General features: G+C 38.6%; 1 protein-coding gene across 1 annotated transcript in view; it reads right to left on the bottom strand.

Annotated features, from left to right (window-relative positions):
- Nucleotides 1-1433: 1433 nt before the first annotated feature.
- LOC140240347 (dual specificity mitogen-activated protein kinase kinase 7-like) overlaps nt 1434-19773 on the bottom strand; it is a 33107-nt gene continuing 14767 nt past the window's right edge. Inside the window, exons 4-12 of the mRNA XM_072320112.1 lie at nt 17658-17771; nt 15250-15369; nt 13661-13768; nt 10076-10127; nt 7569-7696; nt 5831-5911; nt 4495-4637; nt 3678-3723; nt 1434-2797 (exon numbers count right to left, since the gene is read on the bottom strand). Of these exons, the coding sequence (XP_072176213.1) occupies nt 2681-2797; nt 3678-3723; nt 4495-4637; nt 5831-5911; nt 7569-7696; nt 10076-10127; nt 13661-13768; nt 15250-15369; nt 17658-17771 (909 nt within the window). The 3' untranslated portion in view covers nt 1434-2680. The remainder of the gene's footprint in view (nt 2798-3677; nt 3724-4494; nt 4638-5830; nt 5912-7568; nt 7697-10075; nt 10128-13660; nt 13769-15249; nt 15370-17657; nt 17772-19773) is intronic.

The raw sequence follows: 19773 nt of genomic DNA, 5'->3' as shown, positions 1-19773 counted from the left end.
GTGACACTTGCCCACTTTGAAAAGACCCTCAAAACGAGCAAATCAAATGAATGCTTCATTGCAATGGGGGTCGGTGAGGATTATATCAGCTAACCTGTAGCTAATTTTTTTTTTTTTTTTCAATATGGGCATCTGAGCACATTCCTTTCCATTCATATGTAGAAAGAGCAACTTAGTCTCTGAAAGTCAGTTTAAACAAAATGGCTCCACTAGGCAACAATCATTTTAAAAAAAAGGTCCCTCGATCAATTATTCATCAAATTAAACATCACAGCTCTTTCAGCCATAAATTCAACCCTCTAAGAAAATAAGAAATGTAAGACGCACTTTTGATTCTTAAGGACAGTGTCTGCATTCATTGTACATACAGAGAATCTCTGTTAGCGCAAGGTGTGCCCTCTTGGGGAACAAAGAAAAATGTGTCTGAAAAGGAACCTCTCTACATCTATGATTTACACATTCAAATGCAATCTCTACATCTGAAAGATTAGAGAGATGGTTCAGGATAAATTCTTGACAATTTGCACAGAATTGACAATAAAACTTTGATAATGATGAACTCTCGTGCCCAAATTAATGACGGTGGTTTCTTCTGCATAAATGTGATTGACAGATTGCGTACTCCAACAGACGCCCAATAACAAACGTGCATGGATACGTGCGTGTCAAAGGTATGCCTATTGTACGCCTATTTTAGACCATGGTCTAAATTTAAACCATGGTCTAAATGTAAACTACCTACATAAATTAGGCTATGGTGTCTGAATGTGCTTTTCACATTGTGCTATTAGCAATGTGTAACCAACTTCTTTTTAATTCTTTCATGCAAACCACATTTTCTTGCACCATGGGAGATGGGGGGGGGGGGGACCACAAGTCAAGTGAGCTTATCAGTAAAACAGGAGCAGGACTGACTTCAAGGGTAAGTTATCTCAAATATCTTATTCAGATGACAAACTTTCCCTCAAGTTCAACTCGTAGGAGAAGCCAAGGATTTCTGCCTCTATTTATAGTTGCGACTTTATCTTGGCAGTTTCTGTGAAATGACAAAATAAGCTTGTTAGTCACTTTTTAATAGAAGAGCAGCATACACCAGCTCACAAGCAAAAAATCCCGTAAGAAGCAGAGGGACACACTTGCAATAGTTAGTTAGGACTGTCTGATTCTCACAAGACAAAGGCCCACTACATGAGCTGCTACCACTGATAGCTTTTATGATCAAGCAAGGTCTTGTTTGAAAATGAGAAAGTGTTTGACAAATATCCCAATAAAAAACAAAAACAAAAAAAGTCATGGCAAAAGTGGGATGCTGTTACTGTTCCTGAATGAATGGAACAATCAGAAAAACTAAACTCAAATTGGGTAAAAATACAGGACGTATCTCAGTTTCCTGACTGAGGGACGCAAACTTCTACTTTTTTTTTCCCCCCTGCAAGTACAAATTCTGTAACATTATTTGAATAAAACTTTTGAATTGAAATCTTATCGGAGTGACACCAGGTCAACCCGTTTGCAATCTTTCTGAGTTGCATTAGAAAAATTGCACTTTGCTTGTGAAATGATGCTGCAAAGCAAAAGACAATCTTTACTTGAAAACCCAAACATAGTTGAATGCCATATGGCCTTTCTGCATCAGCTAAATGCAATAATGACTGGATATCACGATACAGAGAACTCGATGAATGACTATTATCTGCGTAACATGCTCACACCTCTGAAAAGGCATTGACCCCAAAAAATAATTAAAAAAACAAGTGCACAAGAGACAGACTTTATGACTGACAGCTATTAGGGCTCTCTTTCTCTTGTGCATAATTGTACACACACAGTTGACACAATACAAGCGTGTCATAAAATACTTTGTAATTTTCAGAGCAAAGGTAAACTTAATGCCTACAACTTTCTGTTTTGCATGATGAACGAATCATTTTTGCTCACTTGCCCAGTCTTGTACAAGACTACTCGGCATTTCTACTGGCATCCAGTTGTGACGAGCATAACCAAGTACACTTTGATAGATACATTAAAAAAAAAGGAGAAAATTCTTATAAAGGAAAACAACATTGAATAAAGGATAAAGGAGGTCTCCTTCAATGTGCCTCATTGTACTTTGAAAAGTCAATGCATAACATGAATTAACTCTCATACATCTCCTTGCTAATTAGGAGAATTGATTACATAATGTATCTGCAGACCGTAACTCATAGATAGTGTCACATGGTTGCCTCATCGAAGTCAGAGCAAGTGCCCGACACAGTAGCATAAACGCAATTTTGAGAGAAGAGAGAATATGAGAGAGATAGATGGATGAGTGATAGAGAGATGGGAGGGAGAGAGTGAGAGATAGAGAGAGATGGAAGAAGAGAAAAGAAGAGAGACAACATGAGGACAGTACGTATACTTTCATATGTTCCTTGCAAATATCATCTTCTTATCACGGGTCGCCGTCTCTGATCCTCCAGGCAAAAGGAACAGCAAGACTAGATAGCCACAGAGGCCCGACGGCCAACACAGCCTCCTGCAGCCCCCTTGACCAATAGTATTGCCCATTGATGGCCGCTGGACGAGAAAAGGAGAGTCCGCAACTCGGTCAAGAAAAATACATCGAGTCCTGTGCAAATCCTGTGCACACAAAAAAATGTCAAAGTTCCAAAACGCGTCGTTGAGGTCAGAGTTCATACTAGGGGGTGTGCCGGTCGTGGCGGCTCGTTTGCGTCCTCACCTTGTGCATGACCGACGCAAACCACGACGCCACATCGACCTTTGCTATGAGATACCTCTTGAAGAAGCTGTGCTCCTGTAGGGTAAAAAATATCAAGTGTGAAATGGGGGACAGGTTCATTACATGCTTCGCACTGCACAATACTAATTTTAAAGGCCTTACAAGCTGACATAACTCCTTGGACATGTACATATGTATCATCCTAATTACCTTGAAAAGTCAAATGGCACCCCTTAGTCAGGGATGCCAACCTTCAAAACAGCACTGTAGTATTCTGAGGGCTAAAAAGGCATATTTTTGGTGGAAAAACAGTATTTTTGAACCAGAAAGTCTAAATTTGTTATTTTTATGATAAAGCCTGTACATGTTTCAATGAATCAGTGAACAACTGACAAATACAAAATGAGCTCTTCAGTATGATTACATTTAAGAGTTGTGAACAACTCTCCATTCCTTTGGTAAACAAAACATTACTATGGTTCTCATTCTTTTTGAGTCACTTGCTTTTACAGACTGTAACTGCAAAATACCGAACACTCTCGAAGAATACATTTCTAAATGCTACACAGGTATCTAGACTCTACGAAGGGGAGATTACCTCGATCACAAGAAAGGCAGATAAACACAAGAAATTTCCAAGTACCAAACACATGGGAGAAGTAACAAAACCTTATTAAACTGTCGATAATATTGCCTTCCAATGACTGCAACATGTCAAAGAGAGGTGTTCCTTCCCTTTTCTTTGTACAACTGTGTTCAGATTTTCACAGATTCTTTTAAGTTCTTTAAACCTCACATAGAAAGAAATTTAGCTCTAATGGTCTAAGGTTTTTGTTTCCTTCAAAAATATATCATGGACAACTTGGCAAAATGTCCATGAAACACTGAAAAATGTCATCAGGATATTTCATGTGACACTAGGACACATACTCCTGTTCTTTTTCAATGTGCTCACCTTGAGTTGAATGTACTTCGGTCTCTTGTTGTAATCCTTTGTCAAACTGCAATGAAGAGGGGAAAAAGTCTTTATATAGCCATGCACTCAAAATCTGGCAAGTCAAAAGTGGCTCCACTTGGTGTCAACAAAAAGAAAAAAGAAAAAAAAAAACCAAACAAGCAAAACATTTTGCTATTGCTCATCATTGAGGAAATGTTTGTGGGAGACTAAATACTGTACCAGTTCTGCACAAACCATACCATTGCAATACAGATGATAAAAACAATATCCAGACATCTGCAAAAGAAATTCGTATGAAGTTTGGTTTATCGGCACACAAACAGTTGTATTCCCATCTCGTGTCAGTCTATGAAGGCATAATCAAAGGCATGTACATACTTTCATCAACTTGAAACATGGACTAATTACATGGACATGAAGCAATGATGTAACCTATTCATATGGAAAGTCATATGGGTTGCATGAAAAGAGACAAGAATTAGACTCTCTTTACAATATAATATACAATATCTAGATTGCAATATCTTCCAGATGAACATTGGTTTGTTTTATTTATAACCAGATTAATCAGAACTGCAGAAAGCAAATGTGTTAATGTTTCCTAAAACTTGAGGCAGAAATGAAGTGCTGGAATCATTTTTCTTTTTTTTTTTTCCTCCTTTCAATAAAGATTGCCCCTTACGACTTTTGACTACAGGGAAGGAAAATGGGATCAAACAACTACACACACATGGAAACGTAGCGCCAATTTCAAGTCACAGGATTTGATTCTTTCATGTGGCACTGAACTTCAGTTGATGAAACTGGTACATACCAGCACTGGATGAAGGAGTGAAAGTCCACAGAAAAGCCCCTCTTCAGGGGGAGCCTCGGGGGATCCTCGGATAACACTCGTGCTAGTACCTCAAAGTCATTTGTACAGTTCTTGTACGGGAATTCCCCAGTGGCTAGTTCAACCTGCAGAGAAGAAGCAGACGGAATGACAGATGGCACAGAGCAAAGGGCAACAAAGAAAAGCATTTTATTGTTTTCCTAATTATCTGTTCGATGGACATGAAATAAATCAACTTGAACTGAACTTGAACTTGAAGAAAAGCATGATGAAAAGGAGGAGGGGCACTGGAAGAAAGAGGAGGAGAAGGGGTACCACGAGGAGGCGCAAGGAAGACATGAAGGAAGGATGAAACAATGAAGGAAGAGGAGGGAAAATAGGAGGGGGAGGGGCAGGAGGATGGGGGCAGAAGGGGAGAAAGATAGGGGGTGGGACAATAGGGGGCAGATGCGGCAGGAAGAGGAGGAGGAGGACAGGGAGGAGTTGGAGAAAAGGAAAGACCATGAAGAGTAGGACAAACGGGAAGAACGGAAGAAGATGGGAAAATGCAGGAGATGGAGAGAGGAGAACGAGAGGAAGGGAGAGGAATAAGAGGAGGTCAGAGGGAAGAAGAGGGAATGGGGATATTGAGGAAGGTCAAAAGTAGATGAAAGGAAGAGAGGGAAAGGGAGGGGAAGGACAGGGCAGGAGGAGGAGGAGGGTGAGGAGGAGGAGGAGGAGGAGACAGGGAAGGACAAAGAAGATGAAAGGAGGAAGAGGGGCATAAAGGGGATGAGATGGGAGAAAGGTGTGCAGGGTGACAAAAAAAGAGGAAGCCCGAGGTGAGGGCGAGAAAAAGGGGTACAGTGAAAGGTGAGACTTAGAGGACAGAGAGAGAGAGGGGGGAACGGAGGGGGAGAGAGACACGAACATCAGGGTGAGGGAAGGGCAAAGAAAGGGGAATGAAAAGTAATAAGGTGAGAAAGTGAAGGAAATGAGGAAGGACAATAAAGGTAAGGATATAAGCAGAAACATGGGGGTTGGGAGAGGAAGTGAGGAAGGAAGACAGGGAGAAAGAGGAAGAGGTGGAAAGAATAATTTGCAATAGTGATGATGCAATCCCATTTGCTACACACGTTGCACATGTTCATTCTATGAAACAGGGCTGGCAAGCGTGTGATTCAACTTCCTTCTATAAGAATAAAAGATGTCGCATCCGAGAGTTTGCAGTCTTCCACACACACACACACTAACACAAAGTTTGTGCATCTGTCTTTCAATTACAACCATATGTTTGCAATACTGGAATCCATACAGTCCGACTTCATATTACTCTCACCAGTGAAATGCCTAAACTCCACACGTCAGCACGGACGTCATAGTCTGGGTTGTTTGGGTCGGGAGGATCGATCCGCTCAGGCTGCAAAGCAAAGATCAATTTGAGAGAAAACAAGAATATTTTTTACAACACATCCAGTGCGATGAACTGACAAAGTGGTTTGTGTTTCAATACTCTACAGGTAACATTGACATACAATACTTGCTTTTACAACTTGTAGCAGATAATTAGAACAATCAATCTGGTTTATTTGACTGCTGTTTTTATCAGCGAGTTTAGTGTAAAATTGTCTTGGCACACTTAACCAAATGTTTGCTTTCATTCTCCACTGTTCTTCTTGAGTAAACTAACCCCTGTGTATGTCATAATGGGAAACCACACACACACTCAGGAGTGTGAAAGCTACAATCTGACCACACATGACTTTCAAATGCCCCCATGAAAGCTGGGATTTTTCCATTACCCCACACCGAAATCTCATCTGGCACGCTACTGCAAGTGGGATGTGTGAAGGCAAATGGCAGCAGTTTCAAACAACAACAAAAGGGCCTTGCTGAAAATAGAACTTTGGCCAGACATCAAGTGCATGGAAATAGACAGTGAAAGTGCAGATATTGGCTACGCAACCCAGTTTGACAAAGATATCATCCTGCACACCAGGGTCAATGTAAAATCAAGGTCTCAAAGAAAATATCTGTTTTCTGGGGTAAGCTTTGTCGCCCAAACGAGCACCATGTACAACAGCCTAGGGGGGATAAAAATTTCTTGCACCTTAGTGCAAAGAACTACCAGCTGACAAAGTGACAGAAAAACGGACAATAAACACAAATGAGGAATTGATAAACAGACATGTAGGTGTACTTTCTTTGTTGATAAGGTCAACAAAATAAAGAGGTCTAATACCAAATATCTGTGATTTCAGCTGGCTGAGTTACATTGTCTATTAGTAAAGCAGTGCTAGCAGAAGAAAGTCTCTTTAATATGGTGTGAGGGGAAATGGGCTCTCTTTACAAATTTTAGATCCGTAGTGCAAAGAACTACCTTCAGATACATAGAAAGGGAATGCACATGAAAGACAAAAGTACAGCAAGGTCGCTTGAGGTCGATAATCTTCTGGATATTTACCGATTCAATTGATACAATTCTGAAGTCAAACAATCAATGCAGATCAACTGGTAATGATTGATGGGCATGTTAGAATGAGTTCAATATCTTAAAATGAGAGAAGTTATCATTCATTGCTCTTGTATGTAGCATCTGCTTATCTTTGCCAGAAGCATGCCATAGAACACAGAGGGAGGTTACCACTTTGACAAAATTGCTTTTTGCAATCCTAGGAAAAAAAAAAAAAATGACGACAGTAATTTGCAGCCTGTTCAAGTACCAGAGCACATGCTATAGGTACCTTCTACGTACACAGAAGCACATGTCTAAAAGCATACATCCTCCCCTTAAGAACAATTCATACCCCAGAGAGATATTTTTAACCTCTGTAAAACCACAATTGGCAACGCTTAGGAGGTCTTTCTTGGGGCTGCTAAATAAGACAAAGAGATCTTGACAAAGCGCACAAAAAAAAATACTAACACAAATCTATATACTCATCACAAGAACCACATCAAGCCACTGCTGTCCCACATGGTGACTGGGTTGTGTCACCTGACATTACTGTGTCACCTGATACCAGTGTGTCACCTGACGAGTCATCTGATACACACAAAGGGCACCTTATACTCACCGCCATGTAAGCTGCGCAGCCTGCACTCCTTGTCCTGGCCTTGCTGTCTACCAATCGACCACTGATCCCAAAGTCACACAGCTTGACCACACCCTTTTCATCCAGGAGCATGTTGGATGGCTTCACATCTGATACACAAGAGGACAGATGCATGAAATTACCACAAAGTATCCCTTCAAGATTCCTACCAATAATGCAATACAGATCAAGTACCACTGAAACAATGACTTACTTATGATATGGATTCCTATACAAATGTCTGTCACCACAAGTATGAATGCAGGTAATATCATTTGAAGCATAAATGCAATTCTCTGGGCTTCTTTGTGCAAATTCCCCTCTACCTCTTCAAAAATTATTGCTACCTTTAAAGAGGAACAACCATTTTATGGCTTGCACAGCAATCTTCAACACATTCATAAATGCATTATGTGTTACCAACCAGATGTATTGCCTACCCCGTGGAAGGATTTATGGGCTAACACTTATCAACAAATCTAAATCACAAATAATCGCTATTATGTAATTTCTAATGACATTCATCCACTGGATAACTTCAGGGGGTACATTATACAATCCTTGTGTACTTCACATCTTGCATTTTTATCAAGTCAATGGGTGTAGTTTGTTCTGGTCTATTTCCCATCTTGAAGGACAAGAAAAAGATATGCCAAGCATGATTAGCCTGCAGAGCTACAGTAAAAGTTTGAATCCAGTTTGCTATTAACCCATTCATCCCGCAATTCTCTGAGTACACTTGGTACACCAGGTTCCCATATATCAGTTGCCCCCACGTGAACCTGGTATATCAGGTTCCCGTAAGGAATGGGTTAATGTCACACCCTCTAGCAAGTGGTTATGTCTGCAAACACTGTTATCTGACAGAGAATCCCATGACAGGTTCTATAAAGGTTCTTGCGGTTTGGTCAGGATGCAGACATATGTATATACAAACCTAACCCATTTCTGGCAGTGTAGGCAGCATGTAAGTAAATGAACAACATAGCCCACACCCACCCATTGTGTGTGTGTGTGTGTGTGTGTGTGGTAGGAAACATTTCACCAGCTGCAGATGTGAGTTCCTTCAAACTGAATTTAATCTTTGTAGTGTCCTATTCAGCATCGCTGCTGAGTGTCAAAAACAATGATAAGGCTGCCACGTGTATTGGGACTTTTAAAAAAAAGAGGAACTGAGGGGAAACATTGATTACAGCACACACACACACACACACGTAAAAAAACAAAAACAAACAACAAAAAACAAAAACTGACCATTCCTTCATATTGCTTTAGAAATATTGAGGGAGAATTCATCCTTTGAATAACTGCAGTTTGGTATACAAGCAGTGGCATGATTGCAGTAAAAATCTGAGCAAACAATGGACACACAATACTGACTGAAATGTCCAAAAGTGAGCAACTGGGCTGACATCATACCAACATCATCTGAGCATTTCAACATTGACATCAGCCATGTGACTAGCATGCCTTGTCACCTGCTTCACGCATAAAATACTGTATACGCCATATACTTTACATAGAGAGTGTAATTTTTCACAAATCAAACTTTCCGACAATTTTGCGATTGGTTTATTTTGCGATCGTGGAGTACAACAGTGGCTGTAGAAATGTATGCATGCACATCACATTCGTGTCAATATCAGAATTAACACTTTTGTGTGTTGTTAAATTCGCAAGTAGCACCTAACTCACAAAATCAGTAAAATTAATAACAACCCTGCAAAAAATATGGCATATACAGTATTGTGTTATGCACTTAGCTGAGTGCACTTCTTTCAATGTAGATTCTACAGCACAGGTGCAGAATCTCTCTGGCAGGATTTGGACACAGTCCATAAAGAAGTACTTCCTTCAACAAAATGCTTCTTTTCCTTTGAGAACATTAGTTCCATTTCATTTACAAAGCAAGTGATAACACTGTACTTTGGGGGCATTGTACGACATAAGACTAGGGTGAGGTGCCAACAGACTTCCATAAAAGATGTTATTCTAACTTTCAAATGGAAAGAAACTTTCCATTTTTGTTTGAGTTTGATTCAAATTCAACGGCATATCATTGTTTCCCTACTTGCAATCCAAATAAGTCCCTAACATTGAGGTAATGGGAGTTGGATAGACATGTTAAAACATGTCTAGCAGATGCAGGCATCTTGTAGCATAGCTCTTGCACAACTTTTTGATGTGTTGCTACTGTAATAGTTTGACCAAACAAAAAAAAAAAAAAAAAAAACACTAAACAAACCATGGGCTTTTAACAATATCTGTTACTCTGACAAAAATATCTTCTTTCTGATGGGATATTTCTAGTCATTTTTCAATAAAACAAGAATAAATGGAGAATACATCACATAAAATAGAACTTCACCCAAGGAAATTCACTCAAGTAAAATCAAGAGTCAGTGGATAGTTTCACACCAGCAGGAAGAACTCACACCATATATATTTTTTTTTTCTTTCTAAAAACACTGACAACTGTGTATGCTTACCTCTGTGCATAACACCATGTTTTTCCTTCAGGTAGTCAAGTGCATTAACAATCTGTGTAAAGTAAGAAATGTAAGACACCAACATTATGAATGTGAAACCTACTGAGCCAAATACTCATATTACTCTTGGAGACATGTAATTATCTGTGCCATACACTGTAACTGTAAAACTACTGTGTAAGTAGAAATTTTTGCAGTGGAAATTTTCAGGTATTTTGCACAACCAGAAGCAAATGCGAAAATAAAAGCACACAAACATTTTTGCATGCCATGTATGTTCCAGTAGTTAGTGTCCTGATTGTGCAGAATTAAAAAAAGCAAAATTCATCTTAATACCCCACCGAGCACGAAAATATCCGCTTTTACAGTATTTAAATTACAAGCATCTTTTCTTTGCTAAAAAAACATAAAAAACAAGAAAACAAAACCAAAAACCAAACTGTTATATGGTTGTTGCCCTCCCTTTCTCTTTATGTCTGTCTCTCTTTTGGTCTGTAACTGACTGCATGCAGACTCCATCACAATACATCTTCTTTCCATACATAATTTCTGCATGATTGGCTGAAGAGAGACAGAGTATAGATTTGTACGTATACATGTATATCTTCAAAACCTGAAGCAGAAAATCAACTTGATAGCCAAAAAGTGCAATTCCCCTGCAGCGTTTAGTTGACTGTGATACCTCCACATCTCTCCACATAGACCTGCCATGAGTGTGCTCTTCATTGACATTTTCACCAATGACATTGAACTATCACACAGAACTTTCACTTTGACCTCTGCACAGCTATCATTTCTATCCTGCCACATTATATTACCACTGGATATTCCTAAATGAAATTACAGTGGAATGTCATTCAATGACCTTTGAACTTTGCCCTAGAGGGATTCTGCTCCAAATCTACAGAAAAGCACATGTGCACCACATACAGCATACTTTGGAAAGGAAATTAAAGAATTCAGTTGCTTTTTTTCTTTCTTTCTTTCTTTCTTTTTTTTCATTCAATTGCTATTGAGATGAGGGCTGGATGGACGGATAGATACATCGATGGATGAACGGACGGACAGACAACACAAAAAGATACATGCCTCTGGCATGCATTCAGTGACAGGGTCACAAAAAGTAGGTGAGAGTTTTATTCCCTGCACCCTCTCCTCATTCTTATTTTCTAAGGGCATGGCTTGTGGCTCTCCCACATGCATGACCTCCATTAACAGCGCCCTCAAAGGTCACAGTGTTTTTATTTCGAAGAGAGGTAGCATGTTTACAAGTGAGGGCAGCAATAAGTTTTCGCTAGAACTTAGCCCAGCAACCTTCCTTCATCAGGGGCATGTAATACACAAGGAGGTCAATATCAAAGGTGCTAAAATACAAAACAGTTACCTTATTCGCCATGCATGCACGAAAATACACATTCCTGGCATACTTAACAGTCATTTGTGAACTGTAAACATCTATTTGCCTTGCTTGTTTGTACACTGTATTTACATAAGGCCCATCAATCAGTGAACGAATCTGGCTACTGTTCCATCGATCATGCTGATTCAAGGTTGCCGTGATGGATTGCGCAACATTTCCATTCAAATATCAAAAAAATGAAAAGGACCAAGAAAAGGAATTCACATCTTAAAATTAAACCTGACAATATCAAGATTAAATGTAAAGTCTATGAAAATTTAATAAATCTTGCATCTCTGCTGTCATTTTTTCTACTTTCTTAGTATCTTTTTTTTTTTCATCAGTAATACCAGATGTACAGTTGTATGTTGTAAACACAAACACACACACATATACACACCAACACAGATCAGTAAATCAACAGCACACAAGGAGTACATATGTGCTTTAATATAGATGCATTCATACTTTCAAACAGCACAAATTTTGCTGTTATAAACGTCCTCATTTTCCTATTGTTTGTATGTTTTACTGCTGTTTTGTTTAATTCTTTTAAATAGTCTCTTGCACAGTCCTCCTTTACATACTGTGCATGCAAGCCTCTCTCTTCGAGTGAGACAGGATGGGCGGTATTTACGTCAAGCCGACTGGAGGATGTGCTCGATTTGAGCGCTGCAGCTGGAGTTCTGGTACGTGATCCTCCCAAGCAAAGGGGAAGCTAAATGCACAACCCCTAATCAAATTCCAGCAGCAGGCAGCACTGAAGGTGGGGCAACCAAGAAGCCACCCTTCAGCAAGCTGCTGGCCTCCTCCTTTTCCCTGAATTGCAGCAATTTGCTAATTCCTCATTTCTGCCCCATTTTTTTTTTCCTCTTTAAAAGACTGATTATCTTTTTTCCCCTTCTCTCTCTTGTCCTTACGGTATCTAATAAAAAATGAAGCCCTACAACTGTGTTCTAAAGAGAAAGAGAGAGACAGAAAAAAAAAAGACTGCCCTAGGAAACTGCCATTTCATGAGGTATTTGGTACCCCAGCATACCAAATAATTTTGATGTTGTCAAATTACTTTAATATATTTTAGCACCCTGGGTTTCCACAAGATGAGTTCTAGACATTTTAGTCCTTTGTGCAAGATTTTGTTTCGAGAAGAATCTGAACACAAAAATAAATGAATGCTACGTACTACGTGAAATGAATCCTGTATGAATTTCATTATTGCTAGTATGCATGTTGTGCATGCATGTGCTAACACCTCAGAGTGCACTATCACCTTTAGACCACTCTATTAGGCAGGATCTCTTAAACTCTTTACTTTACAATTTTGATGAAATTATGGAGAATGCTCCTTGAGACACAACAAAAAGACAAAAGATCTGAGCTAACTTAGTAAAGACAATACTTCTACTGAACTCTTCGTATAGGGGTTATCAGACTCTTCTAACATCAGCACCAGGTACTACTACATGTTATGTATACAAATGCCGATCTACAGTTACTCGATAAATACTTGAAACTCATGCAATATGAAACATGTGAGAATAAAGTCATTCTCAACTCAGAATGGGTGATGTTCGTTATTCTGAAGGTTTGTTAATCTGAAAAGGATATAAGGTTTATTCTGAAACACAAAAAGCGCCTATACCTAGATGTTCGTTAATCCAAAAATGAAATGGGTTTTGTTAATCCAGACATTTGCAATGTTATTCCCAAAGTTCGTTTATCCAAAAATGAAATAAAATTTGTTATTCTGAAGGTCCATGATTCCAAAAATGAAGTCAGGTTTGTTAATCCAAAAATGAAAAGAAGGTGCACACTAATTAACCTTCAGAATTACTAATCTTATTTCATTTTCAGATCACCACACCTTTGATATAACTAAACTGTAAACCATTTTAAATACTGTAAATGCAAAAATTTTTGCGGTACATCAATTTTTGTGTATTTCGTGCTACTTCTGGCAAGCATGAATTCTAAAACCTGTGAAAATATTTTCACAGTTTTCTCTGCATAGCTTGAATTGGTTGGCAATTGGGCAGCACGAATTCAAAACCCGCGAATATGTTTTTGAGCAGTTTAGCGTTCAAAAAAAATTAATCACACAAAAATCTCAATCTTTACAGTAGATGAAGGGTACGTATAGTCTTACCGCTACAACCGTTTTAAATAGATGAAAGGTTTAGTCTTACCGCTACAACCATTTTTCCGATTATTTGCTCTGGTATAGGCTCTCTTAATTTCTTGATTAGCTTGTCTAGACATGTAGCCATCTGTTCCATGCAGATCCACACTTCACTCTGGAAAATGGGGAAAGAAACAGACAGAATATAAAGTTACCAAAAGTTTAACAATTGGCTACTGCCAAAATGCATAACAGAATTATGCTCTACAATGTACACGGAACATTAGTTGAAAATTTTTCCCACCTACGAAAACGTGCACAGTTTTAGAGAAATACTAAACTACACAGAAGAAAATACCGGCAGCATTCCAGATAATAATTGTTTTCAATTGCATAATCATCAACGGGGGGGGGGGGGGGGGGGGGGGGGGGGGGGGGGGGGGGGGAGGGTGGGTCTTAAACAATTGAGACAACTGTATTATCAATCCTGGCTTGTTATTTTATAGAGACAACACAAGCTACAGATGTACATAACAACATCTCTCTATATGTAGCATTATGGTTGACTATCACACTTCTATCTCTCTCTTCAAAAAAAAAAAAAAAAAGAGTTAGTTGATCACAAAGTGTGCAGTTCATCATGTAGAACCAGCTGAAATTCAAAGACCAATATTGGGATCAGTACTCTCACTGTACCTCACTTTGATAAAGATTTAGAAGATACTGCCTGAGAGGTCAATGTACATTTATATTGTATGGGAACTGGGTGTCAGTATGTATAGCCACACTTATGTATAATATACACAACTCTTTGACACAAATTCATATAAAATATATATGACCACAGCAATTTTACTGTACATGGTACAACCAAACAGTCATGGTCAATGTATATTTGATGCAAAGAATGCTATTCCATTTCATGGTCATGTGGGTGTGCATGTACATGTGTGTGCATATGTGTGAATGTCTACCAAGTGAGCTGGTATTGCAATCACAAGTGTTAGCTCACTGTAAGCTAGCAATACAGTAGGTCAGTGCCTTGTAGTGGCTAGCAACATTCATCTGCTTGCATAATGACATAATTGAGAGACGATATTCCTAAGCAGGAGTTTCCTCTGTTTGTTGCATGCACTAACCACATAGCTTTGCCCCATCATATTCATGTTGTATGTTTGTTAACCGCTTCGCCCTGAACAATCTGACAAACATTTCTTTGTGGCAAAAAAATAACAATCATATGATAAAGGTGGCTCTCCAATGCATGCAAGCTCGCCACATCCTTTTCAGGTATAAAATTAATGTACTTCTCAGGTACACAATGTATGTGAAAATACTCATTGCAGGTTTGAATTTTGTGCACTTTGTTAATAATGAGATGATATCAGTCCATTTTTACTTTTGTTGACTGCTGACACTTCATCAGTGATAGAGCATCTTAGAGTGAAGCAAGCAAAGTAAACAAATTATTTGCACATTCTTATTTTCATGCTGGTACCAGAGTGTGAAATTTCCTAACTGCAATTTACCGGTACTCAATTCATGTATCGGAATATGCTGTAAAAACCTACATTACAACTCATTTTTTTAAAACCCAAATGTGATGCTGACTATCTCACACCGAACCGTACCGTCGACAAAATTCCTCATACTCACCGGCGTGACTATCGCTCCAAGGCATTGCACAATGAATGGGCAATTGTGGCTTTTGAGTACAACGTCCAGATCCATTAGAATCCTCTTGTTTTCCTCCTTGTTTCCAGATCTCCTCATTTGCTGGAATATTCAAGAAAGAGAAAGAGAGATGAGACAAAAAGGGAGTGAGAGACTAACATATCAAAGTGAACACAAGGTATACATTGTACTTCACCCGATAGAGTATCCATAACCTTGTTATCTGAAGATTGCTATGCCATTGTTTGTGGTTTGCGTGGAAATTTGGTTCTAGGCGTAACAGACTGGCACAGGTCTACACCTGTAAATCATTTCTTCAATCAAAACATCCACATAAATATTTCTTTACACTCCTCTATGCATGATGAGAGGATCTGTGGTAGTTACACCAAGAGAAGAATTTACTAGCTCAGTTTCTATATATCCATGTGCACTACAGAGAAATATGATCAACAAAAACAACAAAACAACAGCAACAGCAACAAAAAAGAAATGGCCTGTTATTTTCTCTGATGATTCTGTACTGTTGCATATGTCCAATGGGAAAAGCAAAGAATCAGTTCAGGTTTACACGACTTGTGATACTTGTGGAAGCCCCAACAGAAGTTCTATCCATAAAACATTAATGGTACACTTCCCTGAAATGCTTTCTCCAAGATTCCAATATGTATTTAAAAGCAAAAACATAAAATGTACATCCTCGTATATCACTGAAAAGAAGAATGGTCAATCCCTTTGAAGAGATGGAAACCAAAATCATTTTGGGTCATGTGTTTGCACGCATGGCAAAAGACAAATTGCTCCCTGAGAGATTCATAGTCAAGTGTTCATGGCAAATATGCTAAACTGTATGGTTCCCATGGGATACAAATACGGATGTTTTACAGGGTGGCTCTTCTATACATTCACAACATTTGTTATTAAAGGCTTCCTGTAGTTCTATAGTGATTCTGCTTTCATGCAGTATTTCTCACAGCTTTCTTCAATTAGGGATGGCCAGGAGTGGGGTCTCTGGTATATAGTATATTATTAAAGCATTGTCCTAACCACTGCATACAGGTGAACAAGATTCTGAACAAGTCCATACTGAAAATGCGGAACTCCAAGGAATAAAGGAGCTTTGTCTCACTATTAAAATGCAGCTGAATCTGGGGTTTCCCCTAATTCATCCATGTGTAAATGTCCTTGTGCCATGTATCTTTCACTACGACATAACAATAGCATCTACAAAGCAGTAGCCCCTTTTCATCAATAGCTGTACAAGGCACTGGAACATAATCTTTAATACATACTTATGTGCAAACATAATATTCATTGAATGAAAACAGAAACACATGTAGAGTTGTCACAACAAATACTATAGAAAGAATTTAATACTGAAACACATTTTTTTAGGAGCTTCTTAAAATTGTTCAGTAAATTGTCCTCTTGCAATTAAACAAGATTTCACACTTGTGACCATTCACTAGTTGTATAACTGCAAGTCTAGTTAATAACTAGAGAAGCACTCTGAGAGCGCAAACCTCTGCCAAGCAGCTCATTTCCACCACTATCTTGTTCTTCCATAGCGGTCAGTGATTTCCACCTATGCATACGCACGCTGAAAATCACCCGATTTCCCAATATACATTGTAGAAGCCTTTTGTTACCTCATCAACTTCCAGCTGCTTGGCGCGCTTTGCCCTAGCAGAAACTAGAGCACGCACTCAAAAAATGCGCAGCTTGAACTCCAAAGTTCATTGACCCTACCTGCCAAAATATCGAAAATCCTTCATAAAATCCATAAAAATTCCCGGATTACTACATGTACCAATATTTAAAGGGTGTGTACAGTTCTGGTCAAGGTGAGGATTTAGCTTTGAACATTTTGCGAGATATTCAGAAACCACTCAATGAGATGGCAAAGTGCATGCAATTCTAAGGGTATCAAAAGTTTATTTGATGAAAATCGGTTTTGAAATGGCTGAGATATCCAAAAACAAGGTGAAACAAAGAGATCCTAATAAAGTTGTGGCCTGTCGCCTTTTATTATTATCACTTTTTTTGATATCTCAGCCATTTGAAAACCAATTTTCATCAAATAAATGTTGAACCCTTCTTAAAATTACATGCTCTTTCATATTTCATAAGAGGTTTCTCATTATCTCACTTAAGAATATTCAAAACATGAATCCCCACCTCAACCAGTACTGTTAAGTCCCTTTAATCATCTGTTCCTTGTGTCATTCTCAACCTTTCCTGTCAGTTTCATCCAAATCCGTTCACTACTTTTTGATTTATTTTGCACACGTCAAACCAACCAGCAAACAAACAAACGCCGAGGAAAATATAACCTCATCCCTTGGCGGAGGTAATTAGTATTGACTTCATAAACAGTGATGAACTTTTACCTTCACTGCAAGAATCGTTCCACTCTCCTTGTGTCTCATGCGAATCACATGACCACAGCTCCCGAAGCCAAGCTCTCCTATTGATTCCAAGCTTTCTACTGTGATATGATACCGCTGTAATATAAAAACACAAAGAAATGCACACATACAGTACCCAGTTAAAAGCTATTTCCAACATACATGTATTGCAGCTTAATACCACAAAGTTTCATGTTTTGCTGTAAAATGATATATCTACATTGTGTACATTATCAAAATGACTTGGATCAAAAATAAGAAAATATTGTGGAGGGTTCCAAATGGCTGCATACGTACCAACTTACTACTATGGAGTGTCGGGTTGTGAACAACAAACCCATACCCGCAGTTGCCTGAGCAAATTAAGCTCACTATCACGCAAGTAATATGAATAAGCACTTGCCTTTGTCTTGCCAAAATATCCAATTAAGGGAGTAATTCAAGAATAGGTAATGTCCCTATTAAAAAGAATAACACAGGAACCCATGCAAGGTCTTTTTGGCTACTGGTCCAAGGTCACATAATGACACAATTTACAACCATTCAGTATCATCTCTCTGAAAACTCACCATGCAATAGCCTTTATTGTACTACCAGTACATATGAACAACATTCCATATCAACATAAATCCACTACAAAGTACATTTTAAAAGACATTTTCCAGACTAGCTATTAAAATTAAAGACGTTTTGACATCTAGAAATCAAAGAGATAGACAGAGAAGACAGAAAAAAAAAAAAAAAAAACAGATAAAGATGTTCTGCACAGGAGAAACAGCACTGTCAGAGAATCCGTATAATGCATTTGAGAAAATGCTGCCAAAGTGGATTGACACTACAGAGGGTCAAACATGGAGCACACATCCTGTAGGGAGCAATGGACAGGACACTGAAGGCAATGAGAAGACATTGATCTTAAGGCCACCGCACACTACACAACTAACTTTCAGTCGCACGACTGACTGACTTTGGATCTGAAATAAACAAGCATATTTTAATATTACGAGGCTATTGCGATTTATTTTGGATCCAAAGTCTGTCAATCATGCGACTGAAAGTTGTATTGGTATGGTGGCCTTTAGAAGCACCACAGGGCTGAAAGTATAGATATTTACACTGTACATGAAGAAAGCTTTCAGATGAAATTCCTATTTGTATTAAACCATGCCCTAGAACTTCAACATGTGCAGGCCAGGGTCCCTCCAAGGTAATAATCAGATTTCATCTTCATTGTATTTACAGCAATGTTTTCTTATTCAACTCAAGTACAGATATATGCACACAGAAAGTTCAAACTTACAGTATTCATGCAGGGCAATATGACGGCTAACAAGGCATAATATCTACAGTGTAATACATATGTAATGCCCTACAAGCCTGAAATACATGTGTATACATGGCTAGTGATGAATTTACATCATACAGTGGATGAAATACTCCATGGGGTACCAGATATGTAGTGCTAACAAAAGTAAAAGTGTACAGATACAGTAAACAGCATCTTTAACTTGCACACCAGTCAAGCATAAAATACCATTTGGGCAATTCCACGGTAACTCGCGTTACAAATAATGGGTACATTTATGGAATAATGTACCAATATCTTTGTAGTTGGAAGGATCCACAAGTTACTTTTTTCATCATTGGTTAAGTAGACATACACCAACTAAATGAATCCAAAAAGAAAAATAAAGGACAAACATGTTGGGATTCTTGAATCATTTAATTTTGGTAACTCGCGTTACACAAAAAGGACATGGTCAATTCTATAAAGGCCTCTTTTTGGAAAGTCTCCTCATACTAGACAATCCTGATAAAAGTTTTCCTACCTTGAATTGGTAGTGGGTTAGGACTCATGAATTAACACTATCAAAGTTGAGTAACAATGACCTGGTAAAATGTAGGGAGCCTTTATATCGGTAACTCGCGTTACGGTAACTCGCGTTACATTATGTCCACTAACACAGGGTGACATAAATTGATGACATACAACTGTTCTGATGGCACTGAATCTTGTGTTGAATATTTTGAGAGATGCTTAGTACATAGTAAAATGAATAAATGTTAAACAAATATTTTACTAATCAACCCAATTGAT

Source organism: Diadema setosum, chromosome 17 (assembly GCF_964275005.1).
Source record: "Diadema setosum chromosome 17, eeDiaSeto1, whole genome shotgun sequence".
Taxonomy (NCBI): Eukaryota; Metazoa; Echinodermata; class Echinoidea; order Diadematoida; family Diadematidae; genus Diadema; species Diadema setosum.
This window is presented reverse-complemented; position numbering and strand designations above follow the sequence as displayed.